Source organism: Paralichthys olivaceus, chromosome 11 (genome assembly GCF_024713975.1).
Source record: "Paralichthys olivaceus isolate ysfri-2021 chromosome 11, ASM2471397v2, whole genome shotgun sequence".
Classification (NCBI taxonomy): domain Eukaryota; kingdom Metazoa; phylum Chordata; class Actinopteri; order Pleuronectiformes; family Paralichthyidae; genus Paralichthys; species Paralichthys olivaceus.
The window spans coordinates 15,001-34,857 of NC_091103.1; the positions used below are offsets into that span (position 1 = coordinate 15,001).

At 39.7% G+C, this 19,857-nt stretch overlaps 1 protein-coding gene across 10 annotated transcripts in view; it reads right to left on the minus strand.

The window, feature by feature from the left end:
* The window catches only part of nyap2a (neuronal tyrosine-phosphorylated phosphoinositide-3-kinase adaptor 2a), a 19,845-nt gene extending 14 nt beyond the window's left edge, over positions 1-19,831 (minus strand). Inside the window, exons 1-8 of one of the 10 annotated variants that reach the window (XM_069534323.1) lie at positions 19,275-19,828; positions 13,877-14,117; positions 13,255-13,568; positions 12,159-13,031; positions 12,012-12,065; positions 7,335-7,460; positions 6,099-6,211; positions 1-1,253 (exon numbers count right to left, since the gene is read on the minus strand). The exon at positions 1-1,253 is cut by the window's left edge and continues 14 nt beyond it. In XM_069534323.1, coding sequence (XP_069390424.1) covers positions 1,026-1,253; positions 6,099-6,211; positions 7,335-7,460; positions 12,012-12,065; positions 12,159-13,031; positions 13,255-13,568; positions 13,877-14,076 — 1,908 coding nt within the window. In that variant the 5' untranslated portion in view covers positions 14,077-14,117; positions 19,275-19,828 and the 3' untranslated portion in view covers positions 1-1,025. Of the gene's footprint in view, positions 1,254-1,470; positions 3,318-4,487; positions 4,794-5,873; positions 6,001-6,098; positions 6,212-7,334; positions 7,461-12,011; positions 13,032-13,254; positions 13,569-13,876; positions 14,118-19,274 lie in introns of those variants that run through there. The other 9 variants (XM_069534319.1, XM_069534320.1, XR_011244530.1 and 6 more) reach the window with 9 other exon arrangements.
* Positions 19,832-19,857: the final 26 nt, after the last annotated feature.

A 19,857-nucleotide genomic window follows, 5' to 3' on the forward strand; every position in this document is an offset into this window, starting at 1 on the left:
CAAAACTTACCCCCTTTATGATTAGCTTTTTAATTTAAAAATACATGCCCAAAAACCAAAAAACACTTTCTGAAGCATATACAATGAAGGATCAAAAACATCAATAAAACAGACATATGTCTACAAAAAACATACAATGGAAGATTAAAAATATCAGCAAAATCCACCAAAAGAAACAGAAACAAATTAACCAAAAGAAACAAAAAAAATAAATAAAACCTTCGGAAACACGCGATATGAAAGATTAAAAATAGTGGCAAGACATACCCTTCTTTAATATATGTCCAAAAAACAAAAAAGAAAGAATTAAACTATTAAAAGCCCATTCAGCTAAGGGTATATGTGAGAAGGGAGAGTATTGATAGCGTGTGTGGACCAGTGTATTGCATTTGGCTCCCCATCTCAACTGCCCAGTCGTCGGATGAAGCAGGGGGGGTCCGAGATAACTCAATAAACACAAACAAGTGGTACCAGGCGTCTTTAAATGCTCTGAAATGTGCTGCTACACACTTTCTACACAGTCCATATTGGACTCCACACTAACCCTAACCCTAACCCTGTCAAATTTCACTATTACACAAAAAGGGCTCAAACATTTCCAAAGGTCCTAGAGACTTGGGGGTGGTACCAATCGATCGGTAGTACCCCAATTAGTATAAGCGTCTCTACAAGTCTCTACAACCTTCACAACAAAAGTTATTCAAACAAGATCAAGTAGGTGTTGAGAAAAATAAATTCACATTGATCTTGTAACTCTTTATCTGTAGATTCAATGTAAGTCTTTATTAGTTTTTTTTATAAATTATACATTATATTTATCACATGTGGAAACAATAACAGTTCCCAGTGCTGATGGAGGTGAGTTACTGGCAATGTATGACTTTGAATACAATTTATTGAATATAGATGATACTGACAATCAAACAATGAGATCAATTCAGCATAAGACGATAATCAAACAGTCAACATAGCCCAGTGGCTATTTCTTCATCATCTTCATTTTCTACAACACCATGGTTTAAGTTTCAAATGGCGGTGTCCCAAAATACAGTGCTAGTCTGTCCAGCAGTGGTAACAGTGGCAGGGGCTGAATATGGCGGCGGATGTTTCTTCTTCCAGCTGGGCAGAATGGGCATACTGTCTTGTTTACACAGATTTTTCTCGGGCCGCTGACGAGCTTTAATCTCTTGACACAGAACTTGTTTCTTTTCGATCATCTCCATCATGGTGATGTCACCGCAGAGCCATGGCATCTGGAGATTAAATGCACCACAACATCAGCCTGTCGACCACCTGTCAATCATCACTGAGGTCTACTTGGTATAAAATACTTTGCTGTTAGGGTTAGGGTTAAATAAAAAGGGTTTTAAAGGTTCTCCACCCTGCACTCCAGGTCCGCCCTCTGAAGCTGTCCTGACTCCTCTTTCAGAAGGGAGGCCTCAGCTTATAGGCTGAGGCCTCCCTTCTGAAAGGGATTAATGAAGTTATTTCATTAATCATGTTCTGTTAAGAAGGAAAAATCAAAAGTGGCATCTCTGGCTGAGGGAGGCCAGATGGAGCTATGTGTTTTTGCATCAAAATGATCTCCGGCCTTCAATGCTTCCCACTGGCTCGTTAAAATTGAAAAAAGTTTTTAAAAAATGTCTCTAAAACTCAGTCCTGTATTAAAAGTGTACTTTAAAACCATTCAAATAAATCAATAAATACATTCATTCAAAAGACATTAAATAGAAGGAAGAACATACTTTATTTAAAAGTTGTGACTGTAGTAAGTGATTGTCTTTATAGAGAGTCTAGACTTCAACAAGTAGGTCTAACACAGACAGACAGTTACAGACAGATGTGACTTCAGACTGAAGTTTATTTTCACTCAGTTTTATGCGTGTATCAGATTAATTTTATTCATATTGCAAAATTTATTACATTTGTGTAAAAGAAAAAACGTAAGTTTAAAGATAAATTAAATATTCAGATCATATCGCAGGAAAACAACACAAAAAGTCTGACGTTTTAACTCTTCAGTTGAATTACATTTGTAATCGAATATAGGATACGTTTGTATACATGCTTATGGCTGGAAAATCATCAAAAGAAGAATTAATAAAACTGATATGTAAATAATTTTACAGTTTAAATAAATATTCAGTAAAATATGTATATGTGTGTGTGTGAACACAAACATCATGTGATTGGTTACAATAGGTGCATTCGAGTTGGACTTGATCTGCCTGCAGCTGCATGGGTGAAGTAAAAAAACACAAATGTCAAGTCGGACACTTTCTACTTCTCATAGCGTCAGTGAGACAAGAACAACAGCCAATCTTGGAGTGTTTGATTTTCCATTGCAGATGAAACAGATATTTTTTTAAACAATGAACAACAAAGTTCACTGACAATTTCTTTTAGCTGAAAATGTAAAATATTGTGTAAAGTGACTATCTTTCAGAAGGAGATGAAATTCATCTAATCCTCTTTGGAGAGAAATAAACACAGAGAACTTTTTTGTCTTTAAATGGTAAAGGGTTAGGGGCTAACCCTAACCCACTCAAAAAACTTTACACTACAGTTTGCCATTCACCCATTCACACACACATCCATACAATGCATCTGTCAGCAGCTCTGTTTTGTTCTATGAGGGGAAATTGGGGTTCAAAATCTTTCCTAATGTCACTTCAGCATGCAGATGGGGAAGAATGGGGATCGAACTGCCAACCTTCTGGTCGGAGGATGACCTTCTCTACCCCTCAGCTACAACCGCCCTTTACTAATCATCACATTAGAAATAAAATGTAAGACACAGACAAACAGCCTAACCAGCATGCATCATGTTAAATCAGCAATGCACAGAGCTGCATCAAGTCGAACGCACCTATTGACTGAACAGAGGAACGTGAAACAATAAAGTTTGAATGGATTGAATTAATAAGTGAAAATTTAAATGATTGATTATAAACAAGTTTGAATTAATATAATTTAATGAGGCAGGACAGTATTTTGAAACCATATGATTTGTCATGGTCATATGTATAATGAAATTCTTCAGTATAACTTCAGTCAATGTTAAATATTAGTTTAATGTTTGTTTGATGTTAGTTTCTGTTAGTTTGTGGTTACAGTTTATAAAATCATAAATACAGAATTAACAGTAAAAAAAACATATTTTAAAGAGAAAATATTTTTCACAATTTAAATTAAAATTATTTTAACCAATTACAAAAAGTTGAGGATAACTTATTTAGTTGTTAATTTGTTTAGTTGTTCACATGTCAGCTCAGATGTTCAGTGTTTTAAGTTCTGTTGTTGAGTGAAGTTGAATCCTGTGAAACAAAAAGTTCCTTATGATAAAACTGCTTCTTAAAATCAGGCGAGACAGACAGGTGTCAAATAGATGGGTGTCAGACAGACAGGTGAGACAAACAGGTGAGACAGACAGGTGTCAGAGAGACAGGTGAGACAATGAGGTGAGACAGACAGGATCTGCCTGCAGACCTCCACTGTGTCACTTCTGGTGCAGGCTCCACTGTCAGGGAAAGAAATTCACGGAAAAAGTATAAACCCTAACCCCCTAACCCTCTGGTCTACCTGCTTCGTTGATCTATAATTACTTTGCCCAATTGGTAAATATTGTAAGTGGAAAATGTTTCATTATTTAAGCATATTGATTTTGCCTACTTTGTCTACTTAGCAGGTAACGGGGAATCTATGTCAATGTAGCGACATATATACATTTTACTACTATCAGTATCTTATTCAAGCATACTATTTATTTATTTGGCAAAATACGACATAAACTCAATCCAGCGACATTAATTTGTGAGAAACATAAAGTTCATTGATTCAAAAATTGGCGCATAAGTCTTTCTTTCTCAAAAACACTTCTCATTCATAATTTCCCTTTGAAGAGTAATACATTAGAGTGTTTTATTGACATCAGCTTAATTCAACTGTGGGAATTGTATATGACACAATAAGATGATGTGGATACTTGTACTGTAAACCTGAGGAGTCTTAATAGAGATACAGGTCAATGCATATTTTAATGTCAGCACACATAACCAGTAGGAATGATTAGGTCAAACCATAATTTTTTCCTTAAAGTAGTGAATCCCTTATGTATGTCATGAGTCTTAAATTCTTATATATAGGCCTAATTATCATGGTATATACAGTAGGCTACTCTGTTCACATGACAGTAGAAAGTTCCACCTAAATTTACCACTGTACATTGTTGGCTTAACTTTGTGTATTTTGGTCGACTTTTGATTGATTTTAAATTGGCATCCCTTGTGGATTTTCATTTGATACACACATTTGGTTCAAAGTGTCTGTGCTATTTCTCACCTTGTGCTGCTGAAACACATAAATTCAACCTTGGTGAGGAATCAATAAAAGGATCATCTTAAAATATAATAATAAATTAGCTCTGTGTTTCTCATGCTTGAATCAAAATCATTTATTAAGAGCTTTGTGAAAAAACAAAACACACAAACTGAGAACTGCAACTGTGTTGCACTTTATTAAAAATAGCATATCACAAGTACTTCACATGTCGATTTTATCAATTGTTGGAGCTCTGAACATATTTCCTTTAGTTGAGAATTAGCTAGTGGGCAAATTAGAACATTTTACTATGTGAGTCCTGCATCACTTGTTGCTCCACCAACACATTTCCCAGAGGCTGTGCAGTCTCTGCCAGTGATTCTCAGTGCATCAGGCAGATCCACATGTTGGTTTTCTTGGACCCATTCTGCCGCCTTTCTGCATTCGTGCTCTGTCCTGGGTTCCACTCTGACCTGTAGAAAAGAGAGAGAGAGAAGGGGTTGTCTTTCCACAGTAGAATTGAAATGCTCCTCTTTCTCAAAATAAGAACATGATCACTTTTATTATGAAAATACAAAAATAATAAAAATGCAACCGGTGCAGTTGTTGAACTAATCCACACTGACATAATGTTAACCTGCTCAAAACATTTTTATCTGTTACAAGTATTGTGGTCATAGGACATTAACTTCAATTAATCTAAGTTCAAATAATATCTTCAATTAAAATATTAGAAGACTTTTAAATTGCTAGACAAATATTTATTCAAGCCTGTTTTTCTAGACTTAATTATTGTAACAGTGTCTTTTAAACTGCAGCTTATTCAAAACGCTGCCGCCCGAGTCCTCCCTCAAACCAAGAATGTGGAACACATCTGCCCAGTTCTCAGAGTTTTGCACTGGCTTCCTATTACTTAGTATTACTAATGACTGGATGGTTTGGGGTCAAAATACATGTCTGATATGCTGCTCTGTGCATTGGTGCCTAAAATATGCTAATATATATATATATATCTATATAAACTTGTCTTATGTCTATGCGACATAGTCAACAACACAAAAGCAGACCTAAGCCATTGCCTAAACTCGCAGTATAAACAGTTATTTTACAATATCCACAGAAAAAAGCTAAGCCTAGCATAAAACCTCAACAGATAACGCTAGCCACTGTTGGTTTTACGCTAACTAACTGTAAAACAACAAATAACCTCCATATATGTGTAGCATTTAGTAATTTGTATGATTTAAGGTTAATTCATAATTCTGCATCGATGGTACGAAGCTACGATTCTGCTTGAATTGCAATGTTATCAAGTGAACCAATCACAGCCCTTTTGGTCTGCATTGCCTCAACGCATAGGCACATTTTTGGTGAGGTGCACGTCAGGGTAAAGCGTGGGGCTCTGAGTATGGTACACATCTATGCAATACAGAAGTATGAATTGAGCTTTAGTCATACACTTATTGACAGTGGTAGCTATATATTTTGAAGGCAAAAACATGCAAGACCCATGCGTTCAACCTTTTAAAGGATAATGCAAATTAGTCACTTACCGCTGAAAAAAATAACGACTGTGCCGCAAATCAGTCCTTTGTTGTTTCCTGTCCTGACAGTGGAGGTGTCCTGAGAGCGGAGCCTGCGCCAGATGTGACCTCATAGTGGAGGTTTGCAAGCAGATGCCTCTCGACAGACAGATGAGACACACAGGTGAGATGGACAGGTGACATGGACAGGTATTATGCAGGTGAGACAGACAGGTGTCAGACAGACAGGTGTACCTGTCTAAGGGCAGGGTGATGCGCTTCGTGCAGGTAACGTTGTGGTGTCGCTCCAGGTGAAGGAACTCCTGACGTCGAGGCTGAACGACCAAGTTTACAAACAGACTTTGATTCTGCAGATAAAATCATTTCACATCAATAAACACAAACAGAGAAGCCCTTCACCTGATGTTCACCTGGTGTTCACCTGTAGTTGACTTGATGTTCACATGACGTTTACCTGATGTTGACTTGATGTTCACCCGACGTTCACCTAACGTTCACCTGACCTTCACCTAACATTCACCTGACCTTCACCTGACCTTCACCTGACCTTCACCTGACCTTCACTTGATGTATAACTGACGTGTACTCGACATGTTTTTCTCTATTCATTCATGTTTTTTCAAAGCACTATTGTACAAATAACAAATATAATGTACAGATTTGTTACAGCGCTTTCCCCCCTCCCACCATTCTTGTGGTGTGGGTATAAAGTAACACCACCTAACTCCAAACCCTAATGCTAACGCTAACCTCCACATTAGAGACCACATTCGGAGATGATATAAACTTATATAAAGTTGAGATCATAACACATTTCTCAGGGAGCGAAGGCCCCACAAAAACCATAGAATCCATTGAATGCTGAGGAAGAAATGTTAAAAATCTGAGAAGCAAGTCAGACCTTTATCTCTCCACAGAGTAAAAGCTGTATCTAACTTAGTAGGGAGAAACAGGTGAAGGTTACAACTAGGGTTATATGTGGAGGTGGTGGAAAGATTGAAATGTTGCCTATATTGTTTCTAGATTCAAAGAGGAAAGGACTACTGAGATACTAATTTAATAGAGACAACAGGAGGCCAGAGGGGCACAGACCAGAGCAGCAAGTGAAGAAGGATGTGAAGCATTTTCCTCCATTATACACAAATCCAGGTTAGACAAGTTGCACCAGGCCCAAATTCTTTCAATATTGGTTGCAAAATAATAGAATAACAGATTAGGCAAGGCCCCCATTTCTTTTGCTTCCTGTCTGTACTGCTCTATAAGCTCTTTGTTTCTTACCAGCCCAGATAAATTTATAAAAAACTTTATCATATGACCTTACTTTAACCTGACATCCACCTTTGTGGGGCTTTCTCCGATTACAGTCAAAATAAAGTTGACCAGAAAAAAAAAGGACACAATTGAATTGATGAACCACCATCTGATTAGTGATGGCCCGTTCGACATCCTGAGGTTCTGAGGATTACTGACCTCCCCCAACTCCTCCTCCAGACAGCATCATGGTGGGGCTGACAGATGACCTCCCCATCCTGCTAGAATGGGGACTGGATGGTCCATCTTTGTCTTTACTGTCACGTCGAGGCAGAGACCTGTAGTCTACAGACACAAAACAAACAAAAAATGTGTGTCATAAAGACACAATTCAACCTTCAGACTCACTTATTTGTCCAAGAAAACAGAGACACAAATACTAAAGATGAAAACTTACTTCAAATAAAGAATGTAAAAGACTTTGATTAATTGAAAAAGATTTTACTTATTATCAATCTGTTTTAAATACTTACATTAGTTATTAACTATAAAAGCATAAGTTATACTAATGTATCTCTTTGAGAAGAACCTGAACTTGAAAACTGCAGCACTTGCAGCAAATAATAATTATAATAATAAAAAGTGCTGCATAAGGTATTAAGTGGGGAATGACTGTGTCGCAGCCAACATGCTGCAGCATGTTCATGCGTCCATCGGATGGTGCTCGAGAGTGTTTGCTGACTATTAGTCACGATTCAGCTACGAGGTCTCTCTATCAATTTCTACACAGCATGGTTGTCTTCCTCTTGGGTGTGGTGAAGAGTGGCAAGATTTCTTCTAGGAAGACCCTTTGTGAAAATTTGTAGGAGGTGCTAATGAGTAATTTTTGGGATGCACATTCCTAAAAGGTGATTCATTTATAAGAAGAGGAATTGGAGCAATTTAAATAACACAGCAAGTGCTTCGGCCTTATAATAATAATATTATTATCTTCAGACGTTTTACAAGTGTACATGTAAAACTGAACATGCTTGTTCTTGCTTGTATTTCTTGAAGACATTTCACCTTCTTGAGTTCTGACCAGCTGACCCTAGCAACGACTCAACACAGGTACAGACCCAAGAGGGGTTAATATCTAAAATCTCCCATTACTCAGTTCGAACTTGAAGGAAGGTGAAATGTAGTGGCAGCTGGCCAGTAGAGGGTGCTAGGGTGCCACCCTCCCTGGTGGAAAGTGTTTTTTTAATTTTTCTCTTTAAAAATGTTTTAAATAAACAATGATTTACTTCCTGTTGACCCCCCCTCTTGCTGTAGCTCCTCTGGGGCCATAGTCCCCTCACCCAGTCAGTGAAACAGCACAGTGAATTGCTGATACAAATGTTCAAACAGACAGACAGACCATCACCCCACCTCCACCCATACCTTCCAAGGTTAAACAACATACACACACACCTACCCCCTCTCCTATTCTATCCAAGGACTGTAAACAACACACATACACACACATACACACACACCCCTTCACAATCTATCCAAGAACTGTCTTAAACAACACACACACACTCACACACACAGTCTACCCAACGAGAAAACATTCACTGTGAATTCTTTTTTCTGAAGCTGTAATTTTGCACGGAATCATTATGCACTAATACTCAGGTACTCTACTGTACAAATTGTCGTCATTACGCTGTTACACTTTACTATGTTTATTCTCTTTAGCTGTGTTTTTATTTAAAAAAAATTACATTTAGATTTTTACTTCTTGATTCTTGTTCTGAAAATCAGTTAAATGCTGCTGTAACAAGAAGAGCTGCTAAAACAATTTTCACTGTTTTAATGTTGGTGACAATGTTGGACATTGACAATAAAGGATCCTGATAGATAGATAGATAGATAGATAGATAGATAGATAGATAGATAGATAGAGAGATAGATAGATAGACTGATAGACAGATAGACAGATAGACAGACAGACAGTTAGATAGATAGACTGATAGACAGAACGATAGATAGACAGACTGCTAGACAGATAGATAGATAGATAGCTGCCAGGTCGGCTGGGAGACTGTGCAAAATAAGACACGTAGTCCTAAACCGAGGCTCCTGGTTCACCACCAACCTGTTCACGTCTCAAATAAATTTTCCCCACTCAGCGACGCACCCGCTGAGGAACAAACTCTGGTTATTGGTGACTCTATTTTGAAAAACATGATCATTACTTTCACCGCTGGCTGTCGAGGTGGTGTGCAAATAACAACGTGGGCTTCGTAGATAATTGGCAAACTTTTTCGGGAAAACCTGGTCTGATGAGGAGAGATTGTATTCATCTCACTTGGGATGGAGCAGCTCTCATATCTAGAAACATGACAACGTTTGTTAGACAGTCCACACCGTGACAATCCAGAGTTGAGACTAGGAGGCAGAGTCGCAGTCTTACAGCTACTCCGCGCTTCTATTTGAACAGTCACCCGCACGATATCCTATAGAAACTGTGTCTGCCCCCCCCCCCCCCCCCCCCGACCACCTACATTCATTAAATCAAAAGCAAACAGGACAGGAGTAATATATTCAAACCTAATAAAAGTTCAACCAACCAATATATCAGAACAAAAAACAGAAGTATAAAATAAAGTTTATTAAACATCAGGTCACTCAATACAAAATCATTACTTATTAATGATCTGATTACTGATTATCAGATCGATTAACTACAGAAACATGGCTGCAAGATGGTGAATATGTAGGTTTAGATGAAGCACCGCCCCCAAGCTATATTAATACTCATACTCCTCGATCAAGGCAGAGGTAGAGGGGTTGAAGCAATCTCTAAATCTGACTTATCCATCAACCCTCAACCAAAAGTTATAACTCCTTTAAAAATCTTATAATCAGCCTCATCCATCCAAGCTTGAAGTCACATCAACCAATCATCTAGTTATCATATATCGTCCTCCTGCCCCTTACTCAAAGTCTGTATCTGAATTCTCTGAAGTTCTATCAAAACTAGTTCTTAGGACAGATACAATCATTATAGTAGGTGATTTCAACATCCATGTAGATGTTGCTAACAACAGCCTTAGTTCAGCTTTCAACTCAATAACAGACTCGACTGGTTCCACTCAACATGTGTCTGAATCACACTCTTGATCTTGTTCTGACATATGGCATAGACATTGAACATGTAATAATATTTCAACAGAGCCTTCTTCTGTCTGACCATTTTTTAATTACATTTGAATTTAGAATTATTGACGACACTGGTTCTGGACAGAAATTCTATGATAGTCGGTGTTTATCTGATAAAACTGTGAACACATGTAAAGAACTGCTTCCTTCTAGACTTACCTCTCAGCCATGTGTCAGTACAATACAGGAAAGTTATCAAAACTTTACTCCCACATTAGTTGATAACTTTGTTAATAGAACAGCAGCCTCATTAAAAAACAACCCTTGACGCTGTCGCCTGCTAAAAAAGAAGAAGGTAAATCAGAGGAGATCAGCTCCGTGGTATAATTCTCAAACACATGTTTTAAACATCATAGAAGCTTGAGAGGAAGTGGCGTTCCACCAGTCAACATGACTTTCACCTAGCCTGGAAGGATAGCCTGATGAATCACAAGAAAGCTCTCAGAAATGCCAGAACCTCTTATTATTCATTATTAATAGAAGAAAATCAGAACCAGCCCAGGTTCCTCTTCAGCTCTGTAGCCAGGCTGACAGAAAGTCACACCTCTACTGACCCATCTATTCCTCTAACTCTGAGAAGCAATGATTTCATGAGCTTCTTCACAAATCAAATTATAACCATCAGGGATCAGATCCACCACCTCCTCCCCATGAAGAGCACAGATACATTGTCTGGTCCTGGAACCATAGAACCAGATTTATGTTTGAACCATTTCTCTTCTGTTGACCTTCTGAACTGACTGATTAGTTTCATCATGTAAACCAACAACTTGTCTTTTAGACTCTGTCCCAACTGGACTTTTTAAGGAAGTTTCCCTCTGATTGTCATCATATTACTCCTGGCTTAGCTTCTCTACATCGGCTCCCTGTAAAATTCAGAATATCAGGATCCTGCTCCTCACATTCAAAGCTTTTAAAAATCAAATTAAATGTTAAATGTCATTGATTTTAAGAGCCGGCTTAAAGCCTAGTACCGGGTCGGGGAAAACAGCTGAGGGACCTTGATTAAATCCTCAAGTGCCTTTGTATGTGCCCAGATAGCATGTGTGAGTTAATCCTTCTGTGTGCATGCTCTCTACATTCTCATATCTGAGACAAGGTTTATTACAATACGTTATTTGAAAGCTAATGTTAGTTCTCTTATGCTGTTAATAGAATCAGACTCTTTCTTTGAATGCAACAACTCTAACCTGGCACCAACACGTCACACATACATGTGATCTCGGCCACATGGTCCCACCACTCCTGGGGGCATTTGTCTTCATACTGGCATACACATTTGCACTTCTGTATATAGTAAGTACACCTTTAGTTAGTTTGTGTGTTTATGCTTCCATTAGTTTCATAATAAATGTTTTTCTTAACACATGTTGTCTTCATTAATGTTGCATAAGGGTGAATGTTGCCAACCTCTACACTGTCAAGAACTCCATATCCTTCAGCTGTGCCAGCTAATGATGTGGTAATTTTGGTTATAGTTATTAATTTAACTATTAATCAGAGTTCCAAATTTGTAGTCAGTAACTTCATGAGACTTAATCAATAAATTGGTTATCTTTTCCCTTCCTTTGAAGGGTGGTTCCCCCGAGGTAACTTTAATTAACTAAAGTTATTATATTTGATATTCATATTTTTAATATAAATTTTCCAGCTTTCATCTGCTCTGAGCCTGATGATTCCAAACTATGTTCGGCAGAAAGTTCTTACCTTCACTCTCTCTGCTCTTCCTGCTTCCTGAACTTCTCTTCACCACCTGTCGACCTGACGTAAACACATTGTTAAGTTCGTCCAATGGGCTTGTTGGAGTCCTTATTGAAACATTCTGCATGGAACTGTGGGTGGAGGAGGAGTTACTAAGTTTAGATCTGCTTCCGCCTGCTTTGTGTGAAGATGATGAAGATGAAGAGCGAGGTATATTTCCGCCAGTTGTCAATGTGTCATATGGCGGTGGCCTCTTCAGACTCAGAGGGGTCAGAGAGCGACCCATGCTGACCGGAGATGGACATGCTGATTGGCTACGAGGGTAACCATGACCACTGTGGGCCGAGCCAGATGACTTGTAGAGGTTTGATGCGAGAGGAGGAGCTGATGATCGGCCAGAGGATGTGATGGTGTTGCTGGAGAGGTCTCTGTCTCGATCTCTGTCTTTGCGGTGGTGGCTTGAGCTCTGTGGGGATTCAACACCACCTGATTTGCTGTAGGAGACTTGCTCTAACATGGGAAGTCGGGTAACATCTAATGGTGTGAGGGGAGATTCATCCGAGTTGGGGGAGCACTGAGCTGGGGCAGGGGGGAAGACGAGCAAAGGTGGACGATGTGTCAAGAGGTTCGGAAAGGGTGGAGGGATTTCACAGAAAGATTCATGGGACCAGGCATCATGATCCATGATGGCAGAGGGATTGTCCTGCACAAAGTCCTCCAACATTGGATATTTCATCTCCTCATACACAGACTCACTCTGATCATCCTCCACCACTTCCTGACCTTTCAGCTCTCGCAGGATGTTTCCGACCATCTCAATATACACTGGCTCCTCATCGTCCATGTCCCTGGATACTGGACTCTGACTCTGGGATGAAGATTTACACCACCTCAAAGAAGACTTCTTGTTGGCATGGTCATGAATGTAGGACTCATCAAAGGAGGTGCTGAGCTGAGTGTTTGGGTTCCTCTTAGGTTTAGGTGGAGGCATCTTCTTGTAGTCATCAGTGTAGACAGGGCATTGAGCTGCAGAAGAACACACAGTAAGAGAGATTTACAACAATTCCTCTGTGACTTCTTGTTAATGTTAGACTTGTAACAAGAACAAAAATAACAGACAGATTGATACTGATCAAACCAGCACATGATGAAACACTTTCATCATTTAGTCTGAAAACAATCATTATCATCATTTAAACTCCACTTACACTAAATTTAAACTAAATGCATAAGTCAGAGGGTTCCTCACCCTCCAGCTGCTCCATCATCTCTTTGGTCTCTTGTTGATCTCTCCTGATGGGTCCAGAGCCTCCATTCACCATCTCAGAGCTGCTGCTAAGTTTGGTGTTAGGGTCTCTCTTCGGTTTGGGTGGGGGTTGTTTTCGGTTGTGGTTGGACTCGTCCTCTCCTCCCCCCACAGAGTGGAGGGACTGGGATCGGACTGTGAAGCCCTGACTTGGAGGGGGCAATCGGTCTTGTGGTGCTGGCATTGTCATGAAACCCATCCTGAAATGTCTTCCAGAGTATGACACATCTGTTGCTATGGCAACATCTTCACCAATCCTAAGTGGATTGAATGACAGGTCAAACAATCATGATCCATTTACACAAATGATATATATAATAAATGTATGCATCACACTGAAACAAAAATAACTGCTATCATTCAAATTTACAGCACACTGATGTTCAGTACACCTCTTTTAATTTCCCTGTGTCTTAACATACTAACCTCTGAATTAGTTATGTTGTTGTCATGTTGTTGTTTTTAAGTAGCTTTCAACTGATGTTCAGATAATTTACAATTGTTAACACACAAAATGTGACCTGAGAGCAACATCTGGATCTTTATTTGTTTTTGTATTTCCTACCTGATGGTTTCTTGCTGCCATCTCTTCTTTTGGTGTTTTTCCTGCAGGTAGGTCCAGTTGGTCTGATTACGAATGCGGTCACTTTCTCTGGCAATATCCGAGGCATTTTGTATCACCAAACCATCGTAGGTTCGAAGTCCAGAGTCCTCCACATACTGAAAAAACCTGGTGATGGAAGGCACCTCCTGCTGAGACGTCATGACGTCAAAGACCTGACTGGGTGATCAGGAAAACCTAGATACTGTTGGGGATTAAAGGTTAAAAGTCAGTGGTCACTGTCTTCATATGTTTAAAGTTAGGTCAGGGGACATCTTAAGTGTTAAGAGGAATACAGGCAACAAGCAGTAGCTGAAGGTGGGTCAGGAGAGGGGTATGGAGAGAATCCCCAACCCTGCTCAGAGCACCTCAGGAATAGAGCTTTATGACACACAAAAAAGAAAATTGATAAAAAACAAGGGTTTAGGGATTGTTAGGGGTTAGGGTGGGGACAGGGGACTTCTTAAGTGTCAACAGGAGTCAAGGTGAAAAAAAATCATATTTTATCTCCTTATATCCGGAGTTATATTTGCGTCGAATTCTCTGCTGCAACATCACAGTCACTCAGTTAGTCTCTTACTGTTAAGCATTCATGTCAGTTCTGTCTATCAAGTTATGTTTTATGTGTTTTTTGTGAGTTATTCAGGTGTCACCCACATCTAGTTTTGCGTCCACAATGCTGGATCACATTTATGGATCATCCTTTGGATCATCAGTAACACCTCAGCACTGCTGCAACCAGAGGTTAACAGCTACAGACCACTCAACTACAGCCAACACAATCTTCTCCAACTATGATCTTCTGTCCTCTACAACACTGACAGTCATTCTCAAGTGGATATGTCCATCGTGGACACCTATATCATTGCCGTGAACACTGGCCTGCTCAGCCTCCGAGGTCCATCTCAATGATTTCACCATGTTGCAGGCAAACAGAACCAGGCAGTCGGGCAAAGAAAGATGCAGCAGGGTCTGCTTCTATGTCAACAGTAGGTGGTGTAATAATATCAAAATCCATTGCACAGTCTGTACACTGTACACCTGATGTGGAGAGGCTGACACTGTCATTACACCCCTTCTACCTCCTGGGGGAAAATCTTCCAATAGCTGTAACCCTATCCCTTTATATGTGTGTGTATATATATACAGATACATTTTATGTATACATAAAAGGGTCCTCATGATCTGTGCTGCCTCTGGCCATATCCTTCTCTGTGCTGGTGCTGGCAGTGGGTTTCTCATGATGTGCTGGGCCCCCGTCACCTGGCTCTCTGCCTGGATCCGACCATTTCCATAAGCACTTCCTTTCTATCTTATATAAACTTGTGTTTGATATCACTGGGGTCCTATAATTTACTTGTTGTTTTGGTGCAGTGAACAAAATTTGGATATCTTTCTTTCTCTTAAGTTATTTGCAGTTGCTGTAGAGAAACAACACCCATTAACCGCAATTTTTTATTCTTTCAAAGAATTAAGAATTAATTTATCTCCAAAACTATACAGTAAATGCATCATAGCAGCCTTTTTTCATGCAGCACTTAGAATGTAATTGTAGGTGCAGTGAGCAGTGGACCAAACCACTATGAGGCTGGGAGGAGGGGTGCAATCTGTCAAAGTGTAAGCATGTTTTATTTTGCATTTATAATTTGCAAACCTGCATTCAGTGTATATTGTATTACTATTTAACATGATCATTGCTTATGTTTGCAATGATATTAAGGAGGAAGACTCACTGGATGGGGGTTTTCAGACCCCCTTTCCTCCTGAGTATTATTTATTTATTTAAATGTTTAAATTATGTGTTTTTGCAAATGCCTTATTGAAAGATTGAGGGAATAAAGTTACCTTAAAAAATAAAAATTCTGTCTTTCTGTCTCTCAGTGTAGCCCCTCCCCCAGCTCTCTGTCTCTCATCCTTCCTCTAAAAATGGAACAGGGAGTCAGCTGATCGTAACCTAGCAACAGCAGCATCTCTTAGAGGAGTATGATGTAATGCCTTCTAGAAGAGTGGAGAGTAGAGGAATAGAGGAGAGAAGGTTTGGTTTGGTTCCCTACATTGAACCATTACCAGAGAGAAAACATCCCTCAAATACAAACACAGATTTGAAGACAACAGAAATGTCCAAAAAAAAGGACTCTCATCAGAAATTAATACTCGGCTCTCCATCTTCAGCCAGAGAACATAAACCCCCCAATGCCCATATGTCACTGAAAGTCTGTATCTTGTCCAGAAGGCATACTGACTCTCAGTTGAGCTTATAGCAGCCGGTGTAGTGTAGATGTGGTAGATCACTTTTTTTTCCCACAACCTGAAATTTGTTCAGCTGAGGCGCTGCAAAAGTTGCAAGCAAAAACCACTCTGCTCTCTGTACTATCCACCTTGTTTGTTTCAAGCCTAACAAATCCACAGCTAATAAAGCATAACCACAGGTTGTCATCCAGACTGTCCTGCACCTCAAGTACGTATGTCCAGTTTGGCCCAAGTTGGAAATGCACCATCTTTCAGAACAAAATGTTTGGAAAAGCCAGCAGTGAACTATAAGCTATTCAGGAAGCAGTCCCAAGGGAAGGGAACACAATATCAGGGTTAGGGTGTAGTATTATTCGGGGAGAGAGTGGAAAAATAATTTTAGTCGCAGTTGTGGGTGTGCCAGACTATCATTGCTAGGCATGCATCATGTTGATGATCTACGTTGTGATATGGGCTAGATGCAGACATATGAGAGCGATGACACAGCCTTTCCGGAGAAGTATTCACTGTGTGAGGGGGGGCTAACCCTCACCCTTAAACACCAGAAGAACTTAATCCTTTCTCCTGGTGAAACTACTAAATCTAACCCTTAACCTTATACTACCCAGATGTTTTTTATAACTATTTCAACGATTACTGCATGTTCATTATATCTATCTATGTATTTCATGTACTCTTATCATGTGTATGGGTTTTGTTTTGGTTGTATGACTACTGTTTGAAAACCAAATTGCCCCTTAGGGATTATGACTAGCCTTAAAGTTACAGTGTGTAGAATTTAGTGACATCTAGTGGTGAACTTGCATGTTGCAGCTGAATGCCCCTCACCTCACCCTCTCCTTCCAAACACGAAAGAGAACCTGTGGAAGCCTTCAGTTGTCTTAAATAACTGTGGATGAGGTTCTCCCTGGTCCTGCCCACAGTATAGTCTACAGAGCAGTTGAAGTCCCCACCGATGGTTAATTGGTCCTAATGAGAGTTGTTGCATTCATCTTCCTCACCATAAACCCCAGCCTGCTTCATCTGTGGGAGTCATATAATACATGTATGTGTTTTTAAGCAGAGACCTCAGATATTAGTGTCTCTTTTACCTGTCTCTACCTCCACTGATGCTCAACAACCCTGTTTTAATCTCCTCATAGAAAAGTCAGAGAAGAGAAAAAGTCAAGAAAGAAACAGAAAACAGTAAAGAGAAGAAAACGCCATATGATGCATGATCATATCATATAAATTCCTAGTCTTTTAACAGTTATAATTTTAGCACATTTTCTCATAGTTGTCATGTGTTTTTTGAGAAAGTAACTCTATCAGTGTCTTCAATATAGTCTTTCACTTTTCACTGTTTCATCCAGAAAGTTATATTATCTCTGAAGAGTTTCATCAGTGGATATACTGTCTTACTCTGAGTCGTCCTTAGTTTCCTCATAAGAAACCTGACTGACCCTCATTGGTGTCTCAGTGTAATCTCTGGCTGCAGCATCTGAGGAAGCTGCTTTCTCAACATGTTCTTCTGTCTGTAAACGTGCAGCAGCTGCAGACTGAGAGCTGCAGGAGTTCTCTCCAGCCTCAGACCCATGTAGCTTCTTAAACTGACTCCGACCCTCTCAGTTCTTGTTCCAGGCTGTGAACCAGCCACCCCACTGACAGTCTCATTCACAGCTACAGCATCTGAGCCAACGCTCACCATTCTGGCGCACACAGAGCTCCCCGCTGCAGCATGAGCACAATTGCACCTACAGCATCAGCCAAACCCATCCTCCAGAAACCACAGACAAAACCACTGATCTCACAGGATTCACACTCAAAAACAATGTTAAGAAAAAAAACATTCCCCATCATGCACAAAGATCTGAAAAAGTACGAGATTATCCGAAAAATAGAAAACCAGTTTAAATCTCTGCTACAAAGCTCCTCCTCTGTCCCAGTCGCCCTTGTCAATCATTTGTTCAAACCAATCATGTAGTAGAAACATTTTAAACCTTTATTTTGATAGGTTTATCAATAATATTGATTCAATTGATTAGCAGCAGTGGCTGGTGATAACATTTATTGGGGGTGCAGAGTTTTATTTCTGTTTTTTTTTGTTGGGGGGGGGTTAAACAAACTGAGGCCTGACTCAACAAAAACAACACAACACATAACATGGTTTGTAGTCTTCATCGAAAATGTAGTCTCATTGTGTCTAAGTGGGTAGTATGGTATGGTAACTTTCATGTTTTTATATTTTAGAGAGATGTTTCAGGTCTCACATCCATGACGTTGTCCATTGTTCCCCTGTGCAAACAATTTGAAACAGCAAACAGGTGAAGCAGTAAAATACATTAACACCAACTCCAATCACGCCTGTTTCTCAGAATCAGAGCAGGTGTAAACTCGTCTTCATCACTTATCTCTGAATCTGTAAATCAGGTGGAACCAAGATCTTATATCCTCTGTTTTTCATCTTGGGGGATTTTTGTGAAGAAATCACCAGATTGTCTTTGTCAGCTCTCAGCAGAAGTACCTCAGTGATGTTGGACATACCGACGATGTCGGGGGTCTACCAATCACATTAGATTAAAAAACGTAAATCAATACATATTGGCTGTAAATAAAAGCGGGAGTTCACTTTCATTTGTTTGCCCCGCACCGGGAAGTAAATGTTTTAAGACGGAAATGAACCAAATACAGTTTGAAAACAACTTCTATTGAATGTTCACAGGTACTGACGGTCGACCAGGAGCATTGCACCATTAAAATATTATTAAATAATGAAATTATATTTAACATTTTTATACAGGCTCTTCTTCTCAGGACATTGGAGGTGGCAGTGTCCAATATTTACCAACCACCACTGTTGATTGGTCATTATATTTGACTATATTTGTTAGTTTTTGTTCTGGAGGGAGGGTACCTTCTATTTTATTTATCTTTCTATATCACTGAGATGAATACAGCTCTTTCAAAATAAAAGCCCAGCTTTAAATCTGCAGATTTGGTCTAGAGTCTGATTCAAAATGGCGGCCATGGTGAGTCAGATTTAAATTAAACCGACTTTTTTGACACGATCAGATTTGATGACAGAAAAAGATGAAATCAAACTAAAACGACAAAAGTAAGATTCAAAGCTTACCAAAGGATCAGTAACAACTCAGACTCCATCCATCCCTTCATCCATCGATCTCTCCATCCCTTCATCCATCGATCTCTCCATCCCTTCATCCATCCCTCCTTCTCTCTTTCACTCCTTTAGTCCTCCCTCCAAAGAATCATAGATGAAGAGATAAATATTTTTGTCACCTTCACAGATCTGCGATGAATCAACGATTTACTGCAGCAACATTCATCCACAACCTCCCTTCAACACCTCTGTTCTTCCTCTCCTCCAGTAGTCTTCTCCTCCTCCTCTCCTCTTCCCTTCCTCCTCGTCTCCTTCTCCTCTCTCCTCTGTCCTACGGTCAAACGTCCTCACAGCTATAAGAATCGCTCTCACACACTCATCCCTGATGACGGTCACGAGAAACTGAAACCACGGCAACCAGGCAGCATCCTCCCACTGCTGCTGAGAGGGAGGGATGGAGGGAGGGTTGGGGGTGGTGGGGTGGATAAAACGTCACTAAGTTTTTTTTTTTCAATGAGAAGAATAAGAAAAGGAGCGGCCATGTTGTTTGTGTGTGAACAGATGAGCTGTTGGTTGCCCTCTCTCACATGCTGTT